This window comes from Nymphalis io, chromosome 23 (genome assembly GCF_905147045.1).
Source record: "Nymphalis io chromosome 23, ilAglIoxx1.1, whole genome shotgun sequence".
In the NCBI taxonomy this organism is placed as follows: domain Eukaryota; kingdom Metazoa; phylum Arthropoda; class Insecta; order Lepidoptera; family Nymphalidae; genus Nymphalis; species Nymphalis io.
The window spans coordinates 9,592,907-9,620,825 of record NC_065910.1 but is presented as its reverse complement, the minus strand read 5'-3'; the positions used below and the strand labels follow the sequence as shown (position 1 = coordinate 9,620,825).

Sequence of the window (27,919 nt, the reverse complement as noted above, 5' to 3'; positions counted from 1 at the left end):
CGCGATACATAAGTTAAGCGCTTATGTATCAGTTTCGTTACTCAAAAATATTACATATAACCTTACCCAAATTCAGCTTTGTATTTGAATTTCATTATATATAAAGAGGTATCCGGCCCGGCTTCACAGGGATAGAAGGGTATATACAAAACGTTTATATAGTAAATACATATTTCTATTGGTTTAAGCGGCGCGCGCAAGTAAAGCTCCCAGTGGAGTGGGTATGATTTTTTCCGACATCTTCAACAATAATCGTAATATTTCAAACGTTTCATAAAACCTTAATGGTTTGTACACCTAAACTTTCTAATAAATAAACATAATAAAATAAACGAACTAAAAACTAAAAAGTATATGAAAATCCATTCGGTATTTTTTTTTTAATTTATCGCATTCTGACAGAGAAACAGACACGGAGAGTTTTAGGTTTAATGTTATAGTTTAATGTTATTTAAACGAAATCAGAATATACTTAATTCAAATAGGCTCTTGCATTCTTGAATCGTATTTTTTACATGATTAAATTAAATTAAATCTACCACCGGTTCGGAATGTAGATTCTATCGAGAAAAACCGGTAAGAAACTCAGTAGTTACTCTTTCTCGACAATCAAGTTACATAGAATATTAAAAACAATTTAATTATTATCAATCTTTCATTGAATAATACGCCTTGTTAATTATAGTTTCCATCAAATGATTTAAAATTGTTAATTCAGAAAGCTAATAATATTTGAGGAATTTTATTAAAAAACATTACCCATGGAAGAATGAATTGATTAAAAAAAAAACATCAATCTTATTTAAATACTTCTAATCAACACAATGAAATGTATACACTACGCGAGCCATGTACTTGTATCCATAGAATCCTATAGAGCTACATATAAAGCGGTATATGCGATGCTTTTAGCGAAATTGCGAGGGTGCCTTTACTAAGTGCCGGTCAATACCCCTAGAAATAAGTTTACGGTTAGGGTTTTACGATTTTCGCGTTACAGATAACCGTACCGTGAACAGGTTATTTATTTTGTTATTTTTTGTTTTTTTTTTTTAATCTAAGGAGGTTTTAATTTGTTTTTTATATGATGGTTTTTTTTTCTAGCACGATATGACTTTTTTTTTTAATTTTGTTTTGTAAATCCGTATAAATTTATCCAATACATAATAGTAATAATTTTAGATAAAGAGTTTGTTTGTTTGTACGCACTAATATCAGGATCTGTTAATCTGATTTTAATAAATCACTTTGCGTTAGATAGTTCATTTATTAAAAAATTATAGACTATATAAAATCATGTTACGACACACATGGATAGAGCAGTAATGTTTAAGCCGAGTGAAAGGATGCGGAGCGCCTAGTTAGTTAATAATTTACTCGATATTTAGAAAATTCCAAATTAAAATGTAAAAGACTAGTTTTTCAAGCGATATTGAACACAATAATTACTATAATTAAATGTAATAAGTATTAATATAGTGTATCAAAATAAATCTTTGATAATAATGAACAAATATATTTTGTTCTCAAAGAATAGATCAATAAGGGCTTTTTAGGATTATATACCTTAAAAAGTATATTGTAAATAACATTAAATGTAACCAGAATATTATTCTTTAGATACATCTTTAAGGGGTTTTTTTTACAGGGGTGAGAATCGCTAAGTATCCAATCCCTAAGGGAAAGTAAAGGGCTTAAAATGTTAGGGAACAAAACCGGTAAATAAAACCAGTGCAGACACCTTGTATCTATTAGAAATCTTCCCTAAGAACCAATAATATCGTGAATCTGAACCAATAATATACAAAAATGCCACGACCTATCTGTCTGTCAACGCATAATTTATTCTTAGTGAATTTAAATTTGCAAAAGACGTCTATATACACACGTAGAAACTACCCTTTCCACGAAGCTTCGGTGCGTCGGTGCGGGATGATCTGCGTCCGTCCGTATTATCACGGATCGTGGGAAGTCACTTTAATTTCCGTCCATCATTTTACCGTTGGCTTGTGCAGAAACATCTGGATAATACACCCTTCTCCCATAAATAAACCGAAGAATGTCAGCGAGTGAGCCAGTTCAATTACTGGCACAAGGGATATGACATTAGATTTGGTGCCGCAATAACGGTATAATATGGAGTGGTTTAAACTTCTTGTTACCTAAGGGCGGTGTCTAAGTTTCAAAATAAATTATTATATCTCGCCATAAAATACTAAATAATAATAACAACTTTGCACAAAAAACAAACTTATATAATCGCTTATATAATAACGTAGCTGAAGAACAAAAAGTTAAATCCGTAGTTTAGTTTTCACATTTCATTTTACGATGAATTCGCGAGCGCCATCTAGAGATTTCAACATCTGTTCTTCGTTGGAGTGATTGACAGGCAGCTGTGAAAACAACGACCACACATGAGGTGTCAAACGTAATGCGAATGATATTGCCTATTTTACTTGGCCGTATTTTATACCAATATCACCCTAAATATAAGCAGTTTTCGTCCGCGTCTTTTGACAGCTGTTAAGTATAAGAAAGTAGCCTATGTTCCCTCTGCGATAAGCTTGCTTCATAAAAATTGCATCAAAATCAGTTCAGTGGTTTAGCCGTGAAAGCGTAACAGATAAGTTATAGACAAAGTATTTAATTTAAAAATCATTATTAGGAATGCAGTGTAAGTATTTCCTTGTTGTTTTCGTCAAGTTGTTTAAGCATAGAAGTTATTAACTGTATAGTTACGTATATATGTGTTCGTTCGTTTCAAACGTTGTTTGTACACAGTAACGCGAGACGCGCGTGCGGTTTCGTCTTTCGCTAATTGCGGGGCGTGAGGTCGTCCAGATTTAGGGCTGTGTTACCTACGATTCGATTTCATCTCTTGGCAATGTTTTGAAAAACATTATGAAAATACTGAAGAATAACTCTTTTATATAATAATAATATCCTGGGACATTTTTCACACACGGCCATCTGATCCCAAATTAAGCTTGTACAGAGCTTGTACTATGGAAACCAGACAACTGATATAATACTTTTCTTTTGTAAATACATACTTATATAGATAATTACATCCAGACTTAGGACAAACAGACATGTTCATGCACACAAATATCTGTTCTGGGTGGGATTCGAACCCACAATCTTCGGCATGAAAGGCAAGCATCCACCAACCACGCCAACTGGCTCGTCAAACCGTTTTTTTATATACTGATTTAATCTTGATTCATATCATATATTGATTGATAGATCACGGATAGATTTAAATATATTTAATGAAAAGGTATGTGCTAAAACACACACTTGCTAGCCCCAGTCTCATAAGCTTGTGGGATTGCAATCCGACACGACCGGATAAAGTTCATGCAGGCTTTACGTGCTTTCCGAGGCACCATAGTGTAAAGACTACGGGCTGCTATGGAGATATTCTAGATAGAAAATACTTTTCGGTTACATGGTTTACAAACCCAGGACTCGACAGCCATATAAGGTCCGTATTAGGCAATTTATATAGTTTTCAATGTATAAAAATATGATTGTCAAAAATATTTTTTTAAGATTACTTAATAAAAAAAAATTTCGCTTCTGCATAGGTCTTTGCTAAAATTACAAACAAGCTTATTTTGAGTTTAAGCTAAGTAGTAACTTTGCTTACAAAACGTCATTGTTCATAGAAGCAACGAATAAAACGAAAAATTACGATTTTGTCTTGAACACAGTATTATTTAAAAAATGTATGATTCCAAAGTTTTTAGAATACAGATTAGGTTAAAGTCTGAAGTCCAATTATATATAATATTCATTTTTTTGTTTATAAAATATAGATATTATCTAAAATAAACTTACTTTAATTAGAGTCTTTAATTGATATGTCCTTCCTCTGTGTGTTTCCGGAGTTATTTAATTAAAAATATTAATAGATATACTGTAAGGATGTTTAGTTTGAAATTTTATATGTAAACATACATGTCCGTTTTGTTAAATTTCTTTCTATTTATTTTTACTTTTCATATCGACTGCATTGTTTTTTTTAGTATCAAATTTTCATAGCAAAGAATCTGTATGTATACTTACTAAAAAAAAAGTTTTTATTAAAGAAGCTGTTTTAAAAAGTAAAGCTTTTTGCAATAACATAGATATAATACAAACTGGTAAGTATGTATAGGTGGTATCTATTTTCAAGACCAGTAACGTCCTGTGAATGTCGCACTGCTGGGCTAAGGCCTCCTCTCCCTTTTCGAGAAGGTATGAGCTTATTCCGCCACGCTGCTTCAATGCGGGTTGGTAGAATACATACACAGCAGAATTTCAGTGAAACTAGACACATGCAGGTTTCCTCACGAGGTTTTCCTTTACCGTCAAGCACGAGATGAATTATAAACACAAATTAAGTACATGAATATTTAGTGACGCTTGCCCGGGTTTAAACTCACGATCATCGGTTAAAATTCACGCGTTCTTACCACTATGCCATCTCGGCCATATTTTTAAGTCCAATTTATTTAAATTTATTTAAGTCCAAGTTGTTTAAATAAATGTTCAATCAACAATCATGTATGTACCAACTGATATCAAATATGATCATAGATAATACTCAATTTAAATAATCACACCTATAACGATCGACCCATGGGAAAACACGTAAATTAACACAGAAATATAAAAACAAATAATGCATTAGGCTGAAAAAAGTAATCGATCTTCCGGCGAACGGAAACGAACCATAGACATATCGGGTTCCCGCCGCCCGCCGTGCTGTCAAACTGACGTTTGTTTTGGCGCCAAAATACATAATGCCGGTTTGTTTTTCTCGGCACGTCACCGTTCAAAGCGGCAAAGACAATTCGTGTTTCATCTAAATAATTTTTCAAGGTTTGTCATACGAATTTATTCTTTATTACCTAAAGAAAAAAGATTACGTGGTTAGCAAGAACAAAATCGTGTATAGTTTTGTTTGCTGATGTGTAATTCTATATTTTAGCCGCGAGATAGAAGGGTGAAAAGGTAAACAGCCAAGTTATTTTAGTGAATTCATCTTTAGATTTTGTCTGTGTTTAAAAAGTGGCGCCGTGATGAATTATGATTGACATGTTATGGATATTTTTTTTTAAATGAGTTTAGGGCTTATTCTGTACCAAAGACTAAATATAGAGGCCATCTTTTGAGATGTAAGCAGAGTTATAAATAGAATTATAAAGTAAACGTTATAGTCTTTTAGTTGGTTTGTGAGTACGAAACATCTACAAACAAATTTATATATAACTTGACTAATATTACATAAGTTCTCTTAAAATGTATCAATTTGCGATACGCGTAGTATTTATACTTGATTAACCTGAATTAAGCTTTCGGAGAGCCATTAATAACGCGTGTGTAATCGTGAAAAATATCAACAAACCTTATACCATTACGTTTTCTCATCTCAAGCCCAAAAACTGTTTTTATAACAACTCAACTTGATTTATTTCTGAGCGGCAAACTTATATTGTACGTGTATTTTATGTAGACAGATGTTTTAAGTAGGATAGTCGATGTGACTGTTGTTGGTTGCAATTTATAAAGACATTGAATAATAATTATATAAATAAAAAGAGCGATGTAATTAATATTAATGAAGTAATTGTATGTTTTATGAACATTTCAGTTAATTGACCGTTTAAATGAAATTCTTTCCTCAATATGCCATGTAATCGTAATTATCATAGAAATTAAAATTATCTTCAAGATAGAAGTTTTTAAATTTAGCATCACAGCGCATCAAACGGAGATAAGAGATTTAACATATCTTCTTACTAATTACTAATTGACGTAAATTAAAGGTTGAAGCTTTCGATACACTTCAAGAAAAATATTTTATATAAGCACCGAAGTGTTTTATCTAGTTTGATAGTGCGTGTTTTATATAACGACTGAATACAATATACTGTTGCAATAATTTTGAGTAGCTTTCTTATAATTAAATTTCACTTGTGGTAGGGCTTCGTGCAAGCTCGTCTGGGTAAGTACCACTCACTCATCAGATATTCTACCGCAAAACAGCAGCACTTGATATTGTTGTGTTCCGGTTTGAAGGGTGTGTGAGCCAGTGTAATTACAGGCACAAGGAACATAAAATCTTAGTTCCCAAGGTCGGTGGCGCATTGGCTATGTAAGCGATGGTTGACATTTCTTAGAATGCCAATGTCTAAGGGCGTTGGTGACCTCTTACCATCAGGTGGCCCATATGCTCGTCCGCCTTCCTATTCTATAAAAAAAAATCTAACACTTAATCTAGTTTGCTGTAAGTTTTTCAATGTCGTCTGATGCCAAGTCTTGTACCAGCTGCTTGAAAGCCGTGTGTCTAAAAGTTACCCGTCGATTACTGAACACAAGTGACCTAGTTCTGTAACATCTAAAAATAATCTTAATTCGAGTACTGATATAAGAACTTTTGGATCCCTGTTACAAGATTATATTAAACATATTGATAACGGTTCGAATGAAGATTATATCGAGAAGAACCGACAAGGCAGCAGTAGGTACAAGTGGACGTCCCCAATGTACCCATTTGTATTCACCCCCTAACCGTTGACATTGGCATTGTATAAGATATTCCTTACATTGTCAATGTTCCACCTTTCTTGAGATCTAAGATGATTCCATAATCTCTTTATAATATTGGCTCACACGCTTTTCAAACCTTTTATGAATGGTTGGTACCACGTTGGTGCTACATTGGTACAAAGATGGGGACAAAAGCCAATCAGTCACAATATTACAAGTCCACTTACCTAGTGTAATCTCGTTTGCAATACGTCTTTCCGTCTCGCACGAAACACGTGCAGGATTCGTCTAGGAACTGCCGGCATTCCTGACACTTGAGGCACGCGGCGTGCCATTCCAAATCTGGCGCCACACGTAGTATGTACTGGTCGTGGATTTGACCGCCGCATCCCACACAGAGGGATAGGCGGAGTTTCTCTGTAAAGAGCAAAGATAAATGATTAAGTGTTTGTTAAACTTGAAATCTCTTAATTTCTGACAAGATAATTCTTGGACATTTTTTCCTTTTGCGTGATTGATCTATGGGACCTTCGGTAGAGTTTCGAATAAAAGTTATGTACAGCCTTTAAAGATCCAGCTGAACATAGGTGTCTCCTACTGTCCTCTCCAGGTCAACAAATCTCAAGGAAACTTTGATAATCCTGTCCGAACTATACCTACTAATTACATATAACTGGATTCTGGATTATCAGGACTACTATATTCTGCTATATGACACTATAACATATAAAAAAGGTCAAAATAGATTAATATAAAAGATAAGCATATATATAAATATAAAAAACATCGATACCACCTGCGTTTCGATATCGCTATAGCCAGTTATAGCTTAGATTAAATAATTTTATTTTTCTAAACACAAGAGGAATATAACGGTCGGCATTAACTAATTACTTTGGCGATACATAAAGGCTAGCGCAAACACGACGTTTAAATTTTTAAACGCGGGAAAGAGACGAAACGATGGAGACATTAGTGGGTGTGGTTCGAACAGACCACGCCCATCAGATATTGATTCGGGCACAGATAACTTATTCATAATTCCATGTTATACGTTGTCTATGTCATCAGTGAGCGTTTTATCTTTAAATTCGAGTAAATATTAACAGTTTTAAGAAAGCAGATATTATATTTATAAACAATCTGTCGTTATTAATATCATTAAGATGCTAGTCTAGATAATTTTTTGTAGTTGTTTGTTGATTATCGTGGTGACATTTTGTTTTTTTTTTAGTTTATTTGGAGCGTGTGTATTTGCTAATTATGGGCAAAATATTCATCCAATATATATGTCAATGAGTTATTGGAATTAAAAAATTATATGATTAATTCGATAGAGTAAAATTTTTGTGCAAGCTCGTCTGGGTAGGTACCACCCACTCATCAGATATTCTACCGCAAAACAGCAATACTTGATATTGTTGTGTTCCGGTTTGAAGGGTGAGTGAGCCAGTGTAATTACAGGCACAAGGGACATAAAATCTTAGTTCCCAAGGTTGGTGGCGCATTGGTTATAAGCGATGGTTGACATTTCTTACAATGCCAATGTCTAATGGCGTTTGGTGACCACTTACCATCAGGTGGCCCATATGCTCGTCCACCTTCCTATTCTATAAAAAAAAAATATAGGTATTTTAATTTTGGCTGTAACTCACAGGTAACAAAAAAGACATACCTACCCAATTTAATTACAATTATATTCATGAGTTTTTTTTGCGAGGTGCTATGTCATTTCAATTTTCTGTAATACTATAAAATTACTCATATTTTATTAAGTGTTTTTTCCATTTAGGCTTAAGCTCCCTTTCCCTTTGAGGAGAAGGCTTGGAGTTCATTCCACCACGCTGGTCCAATGCGGGTTGGTGGGTATCCACGGGTCAGAAAGGACAAGACAGGAACAGGTTTTCTCACGATGTCTTTCCTTTACCGCTGAGTACGAGATGAAATTGCCTGGGTTTGAACTCGCGATAATCGGTTAAGATTCACGCGTTCTAACCACTGGGTCATTTCGGGCCTAATATGCAGACACATTTGCACTATATATTTCTTCTCTATCATAATTGGTAAATCGGAAACGAGCGGAAAGACTTCATACGCAAGACGCTTAACGTGCTTTCCGAGGCACGCAATTGTTAACAATAAGTACATACCTACTTATAAACTTCATGCAAATGACTGAGAATTTGTTATAGAAAAACTCAATAACTTTTTACTAGCTCGGCCCGGATCTGGTGCCACTTGCCACTAAACCAAAGTGGAAGTCTTTAAAAGATACATATGTATATAAAAGGAGTAAATAAATGTTAGGTAATGTTTTTGAGAATTTAAAATGTTCAAATTCTCAAAGCAATAAAACTAATAATGATTTATTTAAAAGTTAATTTTGAAATAACAAACAGTTAATTTCGTTTCTCAGTCGACGTTTCTGAGAAAAATACACTTTAAAATTACTGTTTATTTTGAACATTAATAATAATGGTATAATTAATTGCACTTTATTACACTTTGATGGATTGTTTTAAGTTTTTAAAAGCAGTTTTATGATCGTGAATGCTTCCGCGATTTTAATTGGGAAAATTAATTAATATTTCATCAAATTAAAAGTAATATTTGCATTGCGATGTATAAAAATTTATGATCTCACAGACAGGCTGGACGTTTTATGTGAATAATTGCTTAAGCAAACAAATGGAGAAAGGATTATTTTAATGTTAACGGTCTTTTTCTTGAAATATCTTTTTAATATCCATCTATACTAATATTTTAAGCATGAAAGTAACTCTGTCCCTGTTACGCTTTCACGACCGTACCGTAAACCGATTTTGATAAAATTTGGTATCCAGCACGCTTAAACCCTAAGGACGAACATAGACTTTTAACTAACACAACCCCTCTCTCTCCACACGCAGGCGAAACCGCGGTCGAAAACTTTTATTATATAAGTAGGCAAAAAAAACATTTCAGCGATACTATTCTGTAAGAACTCACTTCATTACTCACCCGTGAAATGTTGACAACCGACTTGTGGTGATATACTAGTTTGATGCGTGTATTCTTGAAATGTAATGGGTTTCGAGTTTGTTCTTACCGAATAGCCCTACAGTACCTTTTTCTCCTCTGTTTGTCAAGCGATTCCCTTTTTTGCTTGATAGCTATAGAATAGAGCTTTAGTGTTATTAATAAAAAAACTGATTACAAGAGTAGAAATTTAGTATGATTAATTTTATATTTAAATATTGGCTTCCTAGTATAAATAAATAACACACAGTTAAAAATTCAGGTCGTCTACAGCAATTTTTTGCTCAGCTACTTTTTCAATAGAGACGTTTTTTGTAATACCTAAATAAAAAAGCTACTAAACCAATATACATAAAATATATACCAGAAGATGCCGCTGCATCGTTTTGAAAGAGATTTAGTTTAAGTATTTAATATTACATATTTCGTAGTTTTACCCGCTTTAAAAAATATATATTCATGTTATAAATACAAGATATTAATTACAAGGGTGCATAAACATAGACTTTATTCAATTACTTACGTAATTCGTTGAGACGGATCTCCGACACGGCCGAAAGGTTCACGCGCAAGACCAACAGCTGATGTGTTTCCTATGCACGAGTGTTCCCAAATTCTGGGTATCCACTGAGGGTTTCTTGGCTGAAAAGCCTTTATAATCATAAACAGGATTTTAACCCAGGACCACAGGATCTAGAGTGTGCCGCTTGGGGATCTCAGCGCCTGTCCCTGGCGGCCTTAGTCGGTGAAGACCTCTCGCTGCCAAGTGTGATGCGCCATGCTTGGTAGCGAGAGGTGCTGGTTGGAGACAGCCTCCTTTTGCGAAAATATCATGTCGCAGAAGGAGTCAGCGGAGCGGGAGCGTGAGGAGAGGGCCTCCGCTGACACGCTTCGCCGAAGAAGACCGGGGAGAAGGCGTCGGCACTATGCGCATCTTCTCCTCCCGCCCTAAGTGTTTCCGGGGTTAGGGGGTCTTTGTACCCCGAGAACCCCCTAGGATTTGGAGGCCTTGCAGAGGCGGGCCAACCGTCGGGGCGTCACGGTAGTATGCGCAAGCGATCCCGTGACACCCCTCGAAAAGGCGGTGTGGGTACCGCTGGTTTTTTAGTGGGTATTCCGGCGCATGCTCGGCACCGGCAAGTCCCACATACCCCCCCACTTCAAGTGGGGGAAACGCGTAAACACCTTTTTCCAGCGAAAAAAAAGGACCACAGGATCTGCATTATCAGCTAGCTACAAAACTGACGATGCAGTAACAGCTAAGCAAATTGTATATTTGTACGTCACAGCTTCATACCTTGGAAAATGTTAATATTTTATGTATGTATCGTAAAATCGAAGAGGTCGATAAATAATTATAGTACCAATAATAATTAAACATATTATTTACCTTTATTTACATTTATATATTGGTCATTAAAATATGAGTATATATTTTTTGCTTAATATTTTTTTTTTGCAAAACTGACTGCCTCGTTGGTCTAGTGGATAGGTCTAAGGCCGCAGATCCCGAAGTCATGGGTTTAAGTCCCAGGTCGAGGTAATAAAAAAGTTATTGGGTTTTTCTGTCGAAGATTCTCTGTAACAGCCCGGAATCCGGAAGTTAGAAGTGCACACTCCTGCGTCTAGGAAAGCACGTACAGGCGTTCTGCGCCTGAAATCTTTCCGATCGTGTCATTAAAATATCAGAGTGAGGGAATAGAGAGTGCATTTGTGTTTGCACACACACTTGTGCACTATGTTTTTTTACCAATTTTTTTCTGGACTTGGTTATTTTGTTCTGTGCGTTTATAATTAATTACGACAAACGATTTTATAAGTACAAAAGATTTATTAGTTATGAATACTATAAACGGATTAACATTTGTACTATTTTTGTTTATTACCAATCTTACTTGAATGACTTTATGAAATCCGTATGAAAGTCACTTTGTATCCACTAATCCGCATCGGAGCTGCAAGGTGGAATAAGATTCAATTTATTTCCTCAATACGTGTTGGCCTTTCAATAAAAAAAAAAAACAAACTATATATAATGTTTCATATACTGAAGTTTTCGAAGCTGATGAAAACTTAAAAGTAATATCACTTTAATATGAAGATACGGTCAAATTGATTTAGATAAATAGTCCTCATACAAAGTACAAAAAAAAAATCAATCCATATAAGATACACAAACAATTAACTAAAACATCCAATTAATGATAGAGTCATTAACTTTGTAGACGCCGAAAGGACTTAGTTAATGATGTAATGAATTTAACGATTTTAATAAGACTCGCTTCATTTAACGACTCGATTTTTTTATTATTCTTTAATATGGCAGTAGCTAACAGTTAAATTGCGACATAAAATAGTCGATGATAGTTTTATATGTCAAACTTTGTAATAAATAATTACATTGTAACTTGTGAACAACGAAATAAAGACTGTATAAGGTAAATACGGACGTTAAACCACGTTATTTTACGGCTGTTTTTCTGGTTTTAGACCACGCAAATGGGCCAGCTGATGGTAAGTGGTCACCACCGTCAATTGACATTGGTAACGGTAACAGCCTGTAAATGTCCCACTGGGTCGTGGTGTCGTGGGTCAAGCCATCAACTATATTTTCATGTGCTTAATTTGTGTTTATATTTATTCATCTCGTGCTTGACGGTGAAGGAAAACATCGTGAGGAAACCTTCATCTATCTTATTTCATTGAAATTCTGCCACATGTGTATTCCACCAAACCATTGAAGCAGCGTGGTGGTATAAGCTCCAAACCTTTTTTTTTTTTTTATAGAATAGGAAGGAGGACGAGCATATGGGCCACCTGATGGTAAGTGGTCACCAAACGCCCTTAGACATTGGCATTGTAAGAAATGTCAACCATCGCTTATAGCCAATGCGCCACCAACCTTGAGAACTAAGATTTTATGTCCCTTGTGCCTGTAATTACACTGGCTCACTCACCCTTCAAACCGGAACACAACAATATCAAGTATTACTGTTTTGCGGTAGAATATCTGATGAGTGGGTGGTACCTACCCAGACGAGCTTGCACAAAGCCCTACCACCAGTGAAAAAAAGGAGAGGAGGCCTTGGCTCAGCTGTGGGACATTCACAAGCTGTTGCTTACTAAATCGCAAACTTAAGCATAAAAATAATCCTAACTAATATTATAAATTCAAGAGTGAGTTTGCTTGTTGCGCTTTTACGCCTAAATTACTCAATCATACATTGCATACATATTGTCAGAAGTACAGAAAGGGATAAAGAGTACTTAACACCTCACCCCCTTGTAAGCCGCGGGCGGAAACTATAGGATACTAGAATAACTTCTAGAATAACTTCTAATTTTACTCCCTCCAATTTTAAGCGTAACCTTAAGTTTGTAGTAGGATCTTTAAAAGGATTGAATCTGTTATTTATTAAATCGAAAGCCTTTATACCGAGGAACTATTAATGCCGAAGTTCAGTATTCCAGCTAACGGCATATTTATCAACGGTTGAAACTTATTCATAATATTGTGTTAATTTCATAGCTTTCGCCCTAACTGCGTCACGTTTATATAAACATCACACGTACTATCCGGATATAGACGTCACAATAATACGTAAACTTTACTATATCAAATTATATATTACATATGTAAAGTTCTTTGTAAAAAATATTAGCTGATTTCTTTCCATTGAAAGTATTCTAAAGGACGAGTGAAATTCACTGCCAATATCTTTATTATCATTGGCGTATAACACCTCACCGAAGTTTCGTCATAATCATAATAAAGATGAATAGTTTAGGAATAGTTTAGTTTTTTTACTGGTGGTAGGGCTTTGTGCAAGCTCGTCTGGGTAGGTACCACCCACTCATCAGATATTCTACCGCAAAACAGCAATACTTGATATTGTTGTGTTCCGGTTTGAAGGGTGAGTGAGCCAGTGTAATTACAGACACAAGGGACATAAAATCTTAGTTCCCAAGGTTGGTGGCGCATTGGCTATAAGCGATGGTTGACATTTCTTACAATGCCAATGTCTAAGGGCGTTTGGTGACCACTTACCATCAGGTGGCCCATATGCTTGTCCACCTTCCTATTCTATAAAAAAAAAAAAAAGACCAGAAAGAACATAAGTTAAATATTATTTTATTTAATCTACACGACTGATACTACTAACGCAGACTTTACAGGTGTCCATCGATATTGACACTGTAAGAAATATTAACGACTTCATTTATTTCGTGTTTCCCTGGACTCGAACTTGCGATCTTCGTTTTCGGGGACGATGATTAGTATATAAAATGCATGATTATTTATTGGCGATCCGGTTGGCATGGTTGGTGGATGCTTGCCTTTCACGCCGAAAGTTTTGGATCTGTTTGTCCTGAGTCTGGGTGTAATTATCTATACAAGTATGTATTTACAAAAGAAAAATAGTATATGTAGTATATCAGTTGTCTGGTTTCCATAGTACAAGCTCTGTACAAGCTTAATTTGGGATCAGATGGCCGTGTGTGAAAAATGTCCCAGGATATTATTATTATTATTTAGGTATGTGTGAGCGAACTGGGACATTATAAAAACGTTGTACAAGATATAGAAACTTTTCTTGAGAATTTGTTCATGCTAAGTTTAGTACAAAATTATATGTTATAATTTTGTACTAAACCATTTTGTACAGAAACACGTACTTCTCAGCCGATCACGTCGGGGCTGAGATCATCAGTACCGACATCATTCAGAGAGCGAGATGGCTCCACGTTCAAGGCGAAGTCTAGAACTAGCCCTCCACCCATTATTGATGTAAAAACCGGAGCCAATAACCAATACAGGATAAAAAAAAACAACCGTTTTAAGCATTGATGATATAAAATTTACGACCCTAGGACGCCAAACTTCGAAGCCCTTAAGTGGAATCCGAACATCTGGGTTTAACTAGAAGTGGTTTTGTATATCGAGTTTCATTTCTGTCTATATATCTACATTCATAATAGTTAACGCCTAAAATAAAGGCGAAATCATACAAATGAAAAAATACAGTTAATTGTTATGTGATTTGATTGAATGAATTTAGTTAAACTTGTGTGAACGCAACTAACACACACATACGTAACGAACGTGTGTGGAGCTGGTTTTAAAAACGCGTGCGTTAGAATTTATTGTGTCAATAATGAGTTGCGCCGACGCCGAGATCTTTGGATCTGGGTATATAGGGATGGGGGATAGTCGAAAAAAATAAATCTTTATTTGTAATTTAAAAAAAATAGGTTAATTTTTCGTACGATATTATTCACTTCGAGAAACGCCTTTTTTTTTATTCTTAAGCTAATTTCCGCTTGCAGCTTTGCCGGCGTGTGTATGGGAGGTGATAGATGGCCTATGTCCTTTTCTGTACCCCTGACAACGTGTATGCAAAATTTTATGTTTCATACTTTTATATTTCATACTATTAGTTAGGATTGTGAGGAAACCTACACGTGATTATAAAATGTCGAGTACATAAAGAGTCCTATTTACAATTAAAGTCCAATTTACAATTAAAATTATAAATCTACCAAATCGTAGTTATTTTTGAAGATCAAATCCATCATACTTCAGCAGCGTACCTTGACTGTATAAGCTGACGTTTATAATGCCTACAGTGCCAGTGTATAAGGGCGAGAGTACCAATAATTTACCGACAAAAGACAAAAAGCTTTCTTAAAATGAAAAAAAAACTTTGTTGTTGTTAGTATGTTTGGTAATTAATCACGGTCGAAGATCTGACGATGAAAAGATTCTGAAAAAAACCTTGGTAAAGAATATTATGATAATAAAAATATCGATAAAATCATGATTTGAGACAAAGGGTATTTTTTTATTAATACTTATTTGCAAAAATCGTTTTGTTATTATAATATAAGCGACGCGGTCGCCTATATGTACAACTTTTAAAATATTACATCAAGTACTAACAAAAAAATTAATTAAAAATATTTATTAAAATTCTGAATAATTACAACGGATAATAAATATATTAATTATATAAATAATATGATGAAATAACATTAATGTAGATTTAGATCTTAATTGTTAACATAAATAGTTATATTAACTTAAAAATATATTATTATTGCTTGTATAATAATTGTAATAACTGTAATAACTAATCCAAGCTTAAACAATTAAAAAAAGTGTGAATCTTTTAAAAACAGTTCTCGTATACATGTGTCTTATATGCTTTTTTTTTTTATATGCCCCTGGATGGCAAATGACTCTACTCCACCTGATGGTAAGTGGTAGTAGAGTCCAAACGCGACGACGGCCAGTACAGTCGGGAAGAATGTTCTGTACTAGCCGTCCCCGCCTTGCCGGCCCGCAAGATGCCTCTTCACGCCTCGTTTGAAGGAACCCGGGTTGTAAGAGGAGGGGAACACGTGAGTTGGTAAGGAATTCCATTTTTTGGTAGTGCGACAAATAAAGGAGTTGCCAAATTTCTTTGTGCGCGATGGAATTGGATGGATGTCACAGTTAGGCGGTGACATCGAGAACCAGCTCGCGTGGACTTAAGAAGGAAGGGGGAAGCAGGAATTAGAGAGAATAATTCCTCAGAGCACTCGCCGTGATACAGACGATAGAAAGCGCTCAGTGCTGCTATCTCGCGACGCAATTGTAAAGGTTCAAGGGTGTTTGTGACCTTTACGTCGCCAATAATGCGTACTGCACGTCGCTGCAGTACGCATTACATTTATATTAGCGAGTTTTCGTGAAGCTGTTTTTATAATAGCCTCGATGTAATCCCTTGGACTAAGGTCGCAGCGAACGTCCATCCCCAGCATGGCGATTTTGCTTTGTATCATCAGCGGTGTGCCACAGAGGGAGGGATGAGGGTAAAATGGTGACTTTTTCGCTGTGAGAGCGCACACCTGTACAGCTTTCACGCATCGTTCACCCGGTTTAATTAAGACTTTGTAAAATACACTTTAATGAGAATTTCTTGTGTATCAACGTGTAAGATAGATGGCGCTCAAATCGCAACGGATATTTTTTTTCTACAACACTAGAATAAAATAAAAATAGATACTTATTTGTTTTTTTTTTTCATTTTCATTTTGTACAAAGTCGATAGTAACATTGGAATTGTTATATGCAACCAGTATTTTTTTTTAATTCTTAATTCATTAGGTAATGAGTCGTCAGAAAAACAAAATATTTTTATTTAAGTTATTTTAATCCTAATTCCAATGCTATAATAAATTTTTAAAAAACGTAAGGTCAAACTACCTTTCACGGATTAAATAAAATATATATTTAAAAGGTTCGACAGCCCTAGAGTCAATAATCCGAGTCGGCACAACAAAGGCGGCGCGCTATCTACACGATTACCATCAGGGTAGCGATGGTACTCTACACTTCTGATAGTGAATATATCGTAAGAAAGTAGATTTGTCTGTTTGTGTAAACTATACATTGGAGATAGTACTGCATATGGATCAGAAGCAAGTAGCGGTCTATTAAATGAGCGGAGATGACCCAGTGGATAACACAAGTGGTATAAGTTGTATTCCTGGGTCTTGATTTTGTTTTAATAGGCTATTAGACATAAATATTCAAAAGACCGAGGTGATGACTAAGGGCTCATACCAACACAACTGGTGCTCTTACAATATGGGACTATTCAAGAGGCTTAACAGATACCTCAAAGGTCGGCAACGTATTACGGCCCTTGGTTCTGCAAATGTCCAACGATAATTACTTAATATCAGGTGATCCGCCTGCTCGTTTGCTCGTTACAAAAATGTTTTATATGCTTAATTTGTGCAGACATATTATACATAGTCACACAGTCATTAACGGGCCGGTTGGCGTGGTTGGTAGATACTTGTCTTTCACGCCGAAGGTTGTGGGTTCGATTCCCACCCAGGACCGACATTTGTGTGCATGAACATGCCTGTTTGTCCTGAGTCTGGGTGTAATTATCTATATAATGTATGTATTTACAAAAGAAAAATGTATATGTATAGTATGTATGTATAGCATATCAGTTGTCTGGTTTCGATCGTACAAGTTCTGCTTAGTTTGGGATCAGATGGCCGTGTGTGAAAAATGTCCCAGGATATATATACAAGGATATATAATGATCTACCACATGTGTATCCACCAATACGCATTGGAGCAGCATGGTGGGATTATCTCCCAACCATCTCCACGAGCGAGGAAGGAGGCGTTACGCCAGCAGTGTGACATTAAAAGGCTGTTACTTTTTTTTAAAGAAAATTTCCAAATATTCTGTCATATCTTGTCAGTTATTTTCAATTTAGTATGATTATTCGTGATTTTCTGAAATCGCTTCTTATTTTAATAAGGGCATACTATTAGGTACTTATTCACAAATTGGAAGTGTAGCATTATATATGTGACATCAAGAAAAGACGTGATGAGCAATATACTGGTGAGATATCAGTTTCATCCATTTATTTATTCACCTTTCGTCAATATATCAGGATAGCACCAATAATCCTCAATGAATACCTGTTTCTTAGCTTCGAAATGTTCATATCCATATGATTGATATCAAGATATTATTTTCATAATAAGGAAAAAATGTGTCAACCTCGTCCTGTTTGCAAGCTGTAACGCTGCAGATCGAGGACCCGGGATCAAAACCCATTTCGGGCCATTTTTCAATAACAGCTAGGAATCTGAACACTGGGAGTTTTTACACACCCGGGCATCGGAAAGCACATAAAGCTCTTGGTCTTGCGTTCTTTTGTAAAATAGCAAAATTACTATTTATTACTATTTTGACAAATGTCAGATATATAATGGAGTTACAGATATACAATGAAACGATTAGTTATTCCAATTTAAGTCTGAAATTAACGTCTCAATAACCTTCAAATCACGCATAAAACAGTGGTACTGTGGCTTAATGACTTGGTAAACAATTACATTTCACGTTACACTGCATTTAAGGGCGTAAATCCCATGAAAGATATGAGCAAACATAATAATATTGAATCAGTAAGTCGTTGTAAGGTATGGAATAATAACCCGTAAGGAAAGTCTTGTTGGTTTAAAACTGTTTGTAAAGGACGCGGGTTTGAATTAGCGACTACTACCGCGGCACCAATAAAGGACCAAGGGAATGGGGCAGCCATTTTGTAAAATATATTTAGGATTATTTAAATTTTGTTTAACTAAAATTTTCTTGGTCTTGATTGTCCTTCTAAATTTAAATATCTTCTTTTAACTGAACTTTAGTGTTATACTAGTTCTCGTCTATTAAAATTTATTTTAAGTTGATTTATATAATATAATTTCATAAAAGGATCTATATGAAGATCGTACTTAGTCATTATTGTTTTTATGAAAATATTAAAATCAAATTTAAAATAAATATTAGTCATTTTATTTACGTTTTAATAAATCAGCTTGTACACCGCCTAAAGATATGAGTCTCATAACTTTCCAACGCTTACAAGCTTAAACACAAGCTGTATCAAAAAGGACTTATCCTAGCAGTGGAGTCAACATTGTTGTCACCCTACACGAGTTATAATAGATAGAATAAATACACAGAGATAGGGTTTAGTCGAAAAATACCTCATTGTACGAAGCTGGACCGGTGTTTGACGAGTATTAACACGTTAGGAATTAGGTCGTTGTGTTAGCTTAAGTCTAGGTTATTTTATGATTTGTTGCCAAGCAAATGCTTGGTGGTAGGGCTTTGTAAAAGCCCGTCTGGGTAGATACCACTCACTCATCAGATATTCTACCGCTGAACAGCAGTACTTGGTATTGTTGTGTTCCGGTTTGAAGAGTAATTGATCTAATGTAACAGGCACAAGGAACATAACACCTTAGCTCCCATCGTTAATAGCATTGTATAAGAGCAAACTCGAGCACCGTAGAAAATGGTCGTGAAATGTCAGAAAGTGACATTCGACATTGATCATAATAATTATAACATTTCATGCATACACGTATCAAAATGGTATATCATAAGTCGGTTGTCAATATTTCACGAGTTAGTTATTAAGTTAGTTCGGATAGCACTGCTGTTTTAAGAAATTTTCATCTTTAACGAACGATGTCATGATAAAACTGTTATATTAATTAAATCTATAGGTCTTACTTCGTGTTACAATAGCCATCTTATTGCCGCTACTGATAAACGCAGATAGTCGAAATTTTAATTTAACAGGAAAAAACTGCTAATGTTTTTGTCCCCGTTCCACGTGGTCATATTTTGTTCAGTAAATATATAATTTATATTTTAATTATTATATTTAATTACAAGAACATTGACTTTATAATTGCTTATTAATTCTCTGAATTTAACATGAACTGCGAAGTGCATATATATATAACACGCTGCATAAGATATAAGTTTTATGTATATTGCTTTGACGTTTTTTATTTGGATGTATGTTTTATCGGAATCCCCGGTCACACTGGATATTATTATATCATGGTAGAAATGTTTTTTTTTTATTTTAAGGTAAATAAATGTATGTTTGCATATGCCATTTTAAGTAGGCAAATATTTATAATTGTATGTTTTTTTTTTATTAACTTTACATTTTTTTGTTTACTTTTTTTATTTGAATCAACACCTCCATTTTTTTCGTAATTTCAAAGCATTTTTTTAAGGTTTAATTGCCTTCCATACTTCAAAGTTTTTTAGAAAAAAAAGTTGTTTTCGTTTCGTTTGCAATTGCTTCGTTTATTTTTCGTACAAATTTATTCGAACAACCATGTATGCTTAAATCAATCCTTTACTGAACTCCAATATCCCATATACACATATAGAAATGTAGAGTTGTCCGTGCGTCCACTCAGCTCCTTTTTCGTACCGCCAAAGGGTGCCGGCATACCGTGTTTACGTACTGCGGTAAAAAAACTAACTTTTTTTTCTTTTTTATTTAGTGACCGAGACTCAGGCATGTCGTCGCGGAAGTGTATATTTTAATTGCAAAAAGGTTGTAATGTATTTTGTTTTTATTTATGTATGTCGATAGAATTATTTATAGGATCGGTTGGTCGTAGTTTTTTTTTTTTTTTTAAAGTATAGCAATGTATATTATGGTTCTCTCTACCACGCTGCTCCAATGCGGGTTGGTGGATGCTACAGATTTTTATTAAGCACTTGTAGGTTTCTCACGATGGTTTTGTTCACCGCCATCACGTGATAAGTTGTTAATACTGTTTAAGAACGTGAAAACTCAGGAGCCGCTTACCTGGGCTTGAACCTGTAATCTCTGGCTGAGATTGTCCAATGCGTCATCTTGGCTCGTATAATTAATAATTACGTAAATATTCTTTACATTAGTTCCCACCCGCGACTTCGCCTGTGTTAGAGGGAGGAGGGAGGTGTCAGGTGCCCTTTGTCGTTTTCTGTATCCCATATCTACTTCGTGTATGGAATTTGATGACGATTGAGTTGTTAAGTCGTGAAAGAGTAACAAACGATGACATAGTATTCACACCAGCTAGGGGGCTGGTTCAAATACGAGCGAAGTCGCAAGTTGAAACTAGTTTGTTGATAATTCGTGTAGTGCTCCGCCGTGAAAGAAATCATCTTGAATAAATCTGTACACATCGAACGGACGCCTCAAGCCTCCATCAACCAACTATGAAGCTGCGTGGTGGTGGTGGGTGTGTTTTTAATAGATGCATATGTGAATGTTTTTATTATTGTAATGTGAATTGAAATGTTAATAGTGATTTTTTTTATTATTTCTTAATACAAGTAAGAATTTCAGTAATAAGTTCATCGGGTTTTCTCGGACTTATCTCCGATCGTATGACAGTCAGGGACGCCATGTTTTTTTATTTTATAATTCAAGATGGCGTTCGATATGTGAATTTAGATGTCAAATTGAGGCAGAAAGGAGATTTTATCTCGATCTAGCGGCCTTGGTGTCGGGCCATTAGATGTTAGTTATAGCTCTTGGACATTTAAAAAAATAATACCCAATATTATATATGCCGTACAAAAATGCATTGAAAAATACAGTATATATGCATAACAACTTTATGCCTATGTAACATTCGACTGATATACATATTTACATTTATACATTTAAATAAATAAATAATACATACTTTTACACATAACACACCCAGACTCGGGACGAGAATCGAACCCTCAACCCCGGAGCGTAAGGCTGAGTCTAGCTAATAAAAATGTATTGAGTTTTTTGTCAAGATATTGAAGAGAAAAACATTCTGGAGTTAGGAAATTCAGTCCTGCAACTATTTTCAATCGTGTCGCATTACCGTCCGAATGGAAAATGATAGAGAGGGACACACTTGGTCTAGCCAGTATTGATATTAGTAATAATCATTTCTATAAAAGAACAAATGTCTGATTGATAAAAACTCCAAAGCGTACCGCTTAACCGCGTAACCGCTTTCAACGAATTATTATTATTACTTTATCTAACATTATCTTCTAACAACATTCTAATATTTTAGATGCAATAAGATATTCTTTGAAGTCTTTTACAATCTTTTTTATGTTTGAAAACTATACATATACATAAAAGTATGAATAGAAAATTTCATGCTTCGAATTATCTTATTATAATGAATATTTTTAATATGAATTTAGAATCATACGCTACCGCTCGTGCATATCGCTTGTGTATTTCGCTAGTTTAGCGGTCACACAGAGTCCGGTAGCGAGGTACAATGTAGATATTATTGGTATGATAAAGCCTAATGACTTGTACCTTTTTATTCTCACGGTGAGTCAGGAATTATTGTTGACTGCATTGGTTGTAAATCGGTATTCAGATATTTATATTATAAACTGTACCCGTGATATAGTCTGTGGATACGAACCGCATCCTAATTTTTAGAAGCATGTATGTTATACACTTAGTGGCTGGGTTTTGTACAAGCTCGTCTGGGTAGCACCCACAGCAAACAACAGTATTTAGTATTGTTGTGTTCCGGTTTGAAGGTTGAGTGAGTTGTGTAACAGACACGGGGGACATGATGTCTTTGTTCCCAAGGTTAATATTTCTTACAGTGTCAATGTATATGGACGGTGATGACCATTAACCATCAGGTGGCCTATTTGCCCGTCCAGCTATGCTAGCGATCGTTTCATTCCTAATGTGAGCTTTCGTCCATTCACTCACTGTTATGTAATACTAAATAATGCAGAGGGTGCCAAATGAACGTTAACACTATACCTAATATTTACGCCCACGTTAAGTTGTAAGTATATAAGGTTTGCTTGAAGTAATGACGTCACCAATAATCATCTCACAAAACTTGTCTAGGGATTTATTTATTCCACCCACAGCCTTAAATGACTCCACTCTTTTATTCTGTCTCGCTACTCGTGCAAGAAATCATAGTTCAAGGGTTATAACTTTGAAATACAATATAATATAAGCAAAGGAGATTTTACCGGAGTTGGAATAGGAGCGCCACCTCAGGGGGGTCAGAGATTTTATGGGGAGCCCACAGACTTGTTATCTACAAGGAACATTTTTGACAAAAATCAACTTGCAAATCTAAAATAAGGTATCATAGCTATACAAAAAGGACTATAAACATATTTTTATATAGTTAAAGTGAAAAAAGTTAGGAATATCTGATCCAAACAATAAATCCGCCAATCCACAGCATCTCTGTAAGCTGACAGGTTACTCGCGCGAGCTGACGAAAGAACTTATTTTAACACAAAGTTGTAACGTGTTCAGCTCGCTGTCGTCGCGGATATATCCAAGTTCAACCAGTTATGTACTATGTTAGATGTCATTTATTACAATAATATATTAACTTTATTGCAACAATATATTATCTTTTAATTAATTGGCTTAATTAAGAATAAATCATTAGAATAATCATAAATTAAACAAAAAACCAATTAAATTTGACGGTTTATTGACGACACGAATCTTAATCTTTCGGAAAGGAAATAAGGTTTTATATAGATATACTATTAATAAAATAAGTAAAGTAGCTTTTGTTTGCATGTCATTGATTATATTTAAAAAAAAAACTTTTTGAAACTTTAAATAATTTTCTTTGTCATTGTTTGAGAATTAATAAAAAAATATATCAAAAAGAGGAACATATCACAATATTATTTGTGTATATGTTACAGCTGATCTGAGTGTATAAATCAATTTCTAAATATTCTTTATTCAAGTAGGCTTCTACAAGCTTTTAAAAGCACTGTTATAGGAATGGATTGAATGTAAAGGATTATTGATTCTACCGAGGAGGACAAGAAAGTATTTATCTATTTCTTAAAAAAATACTGTAACCTAACTTACTATCAATCGATATAACTATCGTACGAATACTCTGCTATTACAAAGTACTAACTAATGTGTAATATTTATTCAAAATATTAACTTCAACTAAAGAGATGCTAAAGTATATATTTTAAGCATTTTGATAACCAATGGATAGAATGTTGTACATAAGAATTGATTGGTTTTTATGAAACTTATAATTTCCATAGCTTATTTCTTCTATATCCAAGTCTAACCGAATAAAAGCGGTCAGTGCTAGTAATTATTATAAGCCTTAGGTCGAAATTACTTGTCCTTCATTGATGTCAACTAGTTATGCAAATCAGTGCAAAATATATGCATGCTAATATAATCTGACCTACTTTATAAATAAAGATTACGTTGCGTTGTATGGTATGTGTTTTTGTGTTGTTTCAATTTGAGTACTTTACACGTCGGATTATGAGTCTGAGCAGGAATTACTAAAGGTTGGGTTACACTTGGACTTTTCAATTTCTTATACAATAAAGGTTTTCTGAACAAGTTAGTTTTTGTACTTTGTTGATTCTTAAAACTCCTTAATTATTAGAATATAAAAAAGAAACGATTAAGAGGACTTTAAAGTGAAACAAATATATAATTAAGAATTATTTTATGAATACTGTAACCACAATGAGAGATTAAAACTGCGGTAAAATATGTACCAAATGTACAATCACCCTAATATAAAAAAACTGACGGATCCGAGCTACTGTAAAGGATTTATGACAATGTGAAGGATGGCTCAAAGATTATTAAAAAAAAAGAAACGAACTCATAGGCTGTAAAAGTTTTAACCTTTTTTCTTTTATACAAAAAAATAAGTGTCACATTGACATGACAGGATTGACTCCTTTATTAGGGTTTATATTTAATAATTATCGAAACTTATAACAGGTTTTTATTAATTTTCTATCTGTGAAAAGAAATAAAATTTTCTTATACAATGTAAATTGTCACACAAATTTTTATAAACAGAAACTAGTATGTGTCTTAATTATTTTGCGTACTTAGATCTTTTTATATATATAAAACGGGAATCAATATTAAAATTCACGCGGAAATTGAAATGGCAACATTGACTCGGCATTATTTTAGGCGCGAACAAGTTTGACAGTAATAATACGACTGCGACACTTACAATAACAAAAAAAAACATTGGAAGCAAAAAGTAAGATTAACATATGATATTTTTCATAAATTAAACTCGATAAAATTGTGTCACACGTATCTCCACCAATATGCAGTCTTGTGAAGAAATCATTCAGCTCAGTGGACACATAAAAGAGGCTATTTTATTGTTTTGAAAAGCTATTTTAAAGCGATTGCACGAACAACCTGTATTAGTATTTAGAATAAAGTATAAACAATGAGTAAGCTGGTCTAACTGGACGTGTGAGAAAATTCGTTTTAAGCAAATATAAATATTTATCATTAGTTAATTAATGGTTTTCGTTCGACGTTCAATTGTTTGATAGTAAATGATAGGCTTACGTGATGGAATTAATGTGACATACCTTTCGTTTCAACATCTTAGAGAGAGGTCGATTGAAGATTTTTTACTACTTATCATAACCATTAAATGCATTTTATTAACAGCCTTTTTGTTTTAGTAACTATTTTATTAGGCTGTAGATCCTTAGGCTTTCGGTTCAAATTTAATCTCGAATCAATAAAAAGTTATTGAGTTTTTCTGTTAACAACATTCCCAGTAAGTCTGAAATTAAAACGTTGTCAGTGTGACTCTCGTGTTTTTGAATTTACGCAAATCCGTTTATACGTAGTCCGAATTTGAAGATCAGCCTCGGGCTGAAGCCCAGGTTGCCCTCTCCTAAATCCGACTCAGCTATTGGTCCTGCACCTGATCTCTCCGTTTGTGTCTGATTGCAGCCCCATGAATGCATGAGAATGAGAGATACACAGTTTTTGTATTAGTGCTCAGGCAATTTCAAAGTAAAACTTGTTTTAAAAAATTATCATAGTAGCAATTTTTTTAAAGTGTAACGTTAACTTTAAACTCTTCAGGTGTTTTTAACGAATGTCAGTTATGATTGGATATTTTTTACAAAGATTACGAATGCGTAATAAGATCTCATGACAAAACCCTCTTTCGATCCTCTTAAAAACTCTCGAAAACCAATACCTTTAATAAGTATAGCAACATGTGTTGGACTTCCGAAATAAAAAAAAAAGTGATCGTAGTGTCGCCACCGTCACCGACCTATAAATCATTAGGGCGAGTACAGACAATATATCGACTATGGTCACTGACCTACGGGAGACGTAAAAAAAAACAAAATTCTCTTTCACACACCGGATATCAGAGCTGGCGACAAAAGTGTGGCGCCTAGTTTTTTTTTATTTAAGAACGAAATTTACGAAATTCAACTCTTCTGATTGGTACCAAGGTTCAATTTCTAATTGCTCGTTTCAGATAAGCAGTTCCAAATTGTCACCGAGCTATTGTTTTTACGAATTCAACTCAAATTTCAAGTTCACAAAAAATGAGGCCTAAATCAAATAATGGCGTACTCTGCGTCACAATGTTTAGGAATTTGAGTCTGCTGTGATTATGTTCTGAGCAAGCTACTTATCTTAATTTCAAATACTCTATTATTTATCTCCAAACTTTTATCTTGACATAGTACTTTCGTCAGTGGTAGGACTTTGTGGAAGCCCCTCTGAGTAGGTTATAGGTACCACTCATTACATTTTCTACCGCCAAACAGCACTACTTCGAAGAATACGATGTGAGCCAGTGTAACTAAGGACATAAGGGCTATAACATCCTTAGTTCTTAAATTTAATATGACAACTTTGTTGATAGCATATTGACAATATAAGAGATAATTGATATTTCTTACAGTGCCAATGTTTATGGGCAGTGGTGACCACTTACCAGGTGGCCCATTTGCAAGTCTGTCTACCTATTTTAAATAAAAAAAAACCGCCTAGTGAGACATTTACGAGCTGCTAGTTTGACTTCTAATTGATATCCGTAGACTAAAGAAATGACATTTCAATACAATCTGAATAAAATATATTTTTATTTTGAATAAAAATCATATAAATTAAGTTTTACGAATCGTGAATACTATCACCAGGTTATATTCTATAATGTGAACAATATTTCGATGTATTTAATTTAAATCAATGTATGCTAGGAATTTTAATTATTGCAATAATAAAATAACATTTTAAAATTAATAAACTTAATGAATTATTTATTTCCAACATTTAAATCACTATTTTAAACAAATATTTTACAATGAAGAGACGTCTTGTGGTATAAAGATTCCTTTAATAGATTCAGCGTATGAAAATAGAGCTAAAATACATATAGATTCTATGTATTTATATTTAAAAATTATAACTGGTTTGAAAAATATTTACATATATAGGTGTCGCTAAACAGCAATGTTATTACTAAATACCAATTTTAAGGATGAGTGAGCCAGTGCGGCACAAGGGACATAACTTTAGACCTCAAGTTTGCCAAGCATTTACTGTGGAACAGTTGATATTTCTTAAAGTAAATATTAACCAAAATGTACCATTTGAGCCGAGTTATTGTAGATTATGAATTAACAAAAATAGAAGAATCCTAATTTGTCCTAACCGATTTGAACCGTAATTCGTGCGTTCGAATCCGGCCAAGTACATCTCGAGAGCATTAAGGTAAATTAACACTACTATAATAAAATATAATGTTTATATCAATCAATCAATCAATCAACAGCCAATCGATGTCCACTGCTGAACATAGGCCTCCCCCAAGGTGCGCCAAAGCTCCCTGTCCTCCGCCTTCCGCATCCAGTTGGTGCCCGCCACCTTCTTAAGGTCGTCGGTCCACCTGGCTGGAGGGCTCCCTACGCTGCGCTTGTTTATTTATTCCCAATAATTTATACTTTTATTGAATGAAATAAAATATTCATAAGCTTATAAACTTTAATTAATTCACAATTACAAAATTAAATGTATCAAAATATAACATATATATAAATGTGTAAATATATTAACGCATTTGCGTTACGAAATTAAAAAAGAAAGTTTAAAAGCAACAGAACTAATCCTTACGGCGCCAGACTTA

The 27,919-nt window shown here is 34.4% G+C and overlaps 1 protein-coding gene across 1 annotated transcript in view; it reads right to left on the bottom strand.

Moving 5' to 3' along the window:
* The window catches only part of LOC126777553 (insulin gene enhancer protein ISL-1), a 53,481-nt gene that overhangs the window by 10,775 nt on the left and 14,787 nt on the right, over positions 1–27,919 (bottom strand). The window contains exon 2 of the mRNA XM_050500611.1: positions 6,771–6,960. Coding sequence (XP_050356568.1) covers positions 6,771–6,960 — 190 coding nt within the window. The remainder of the gene's footprint in view (positions 1–6,770; positions 6,961–27,919) is intronic.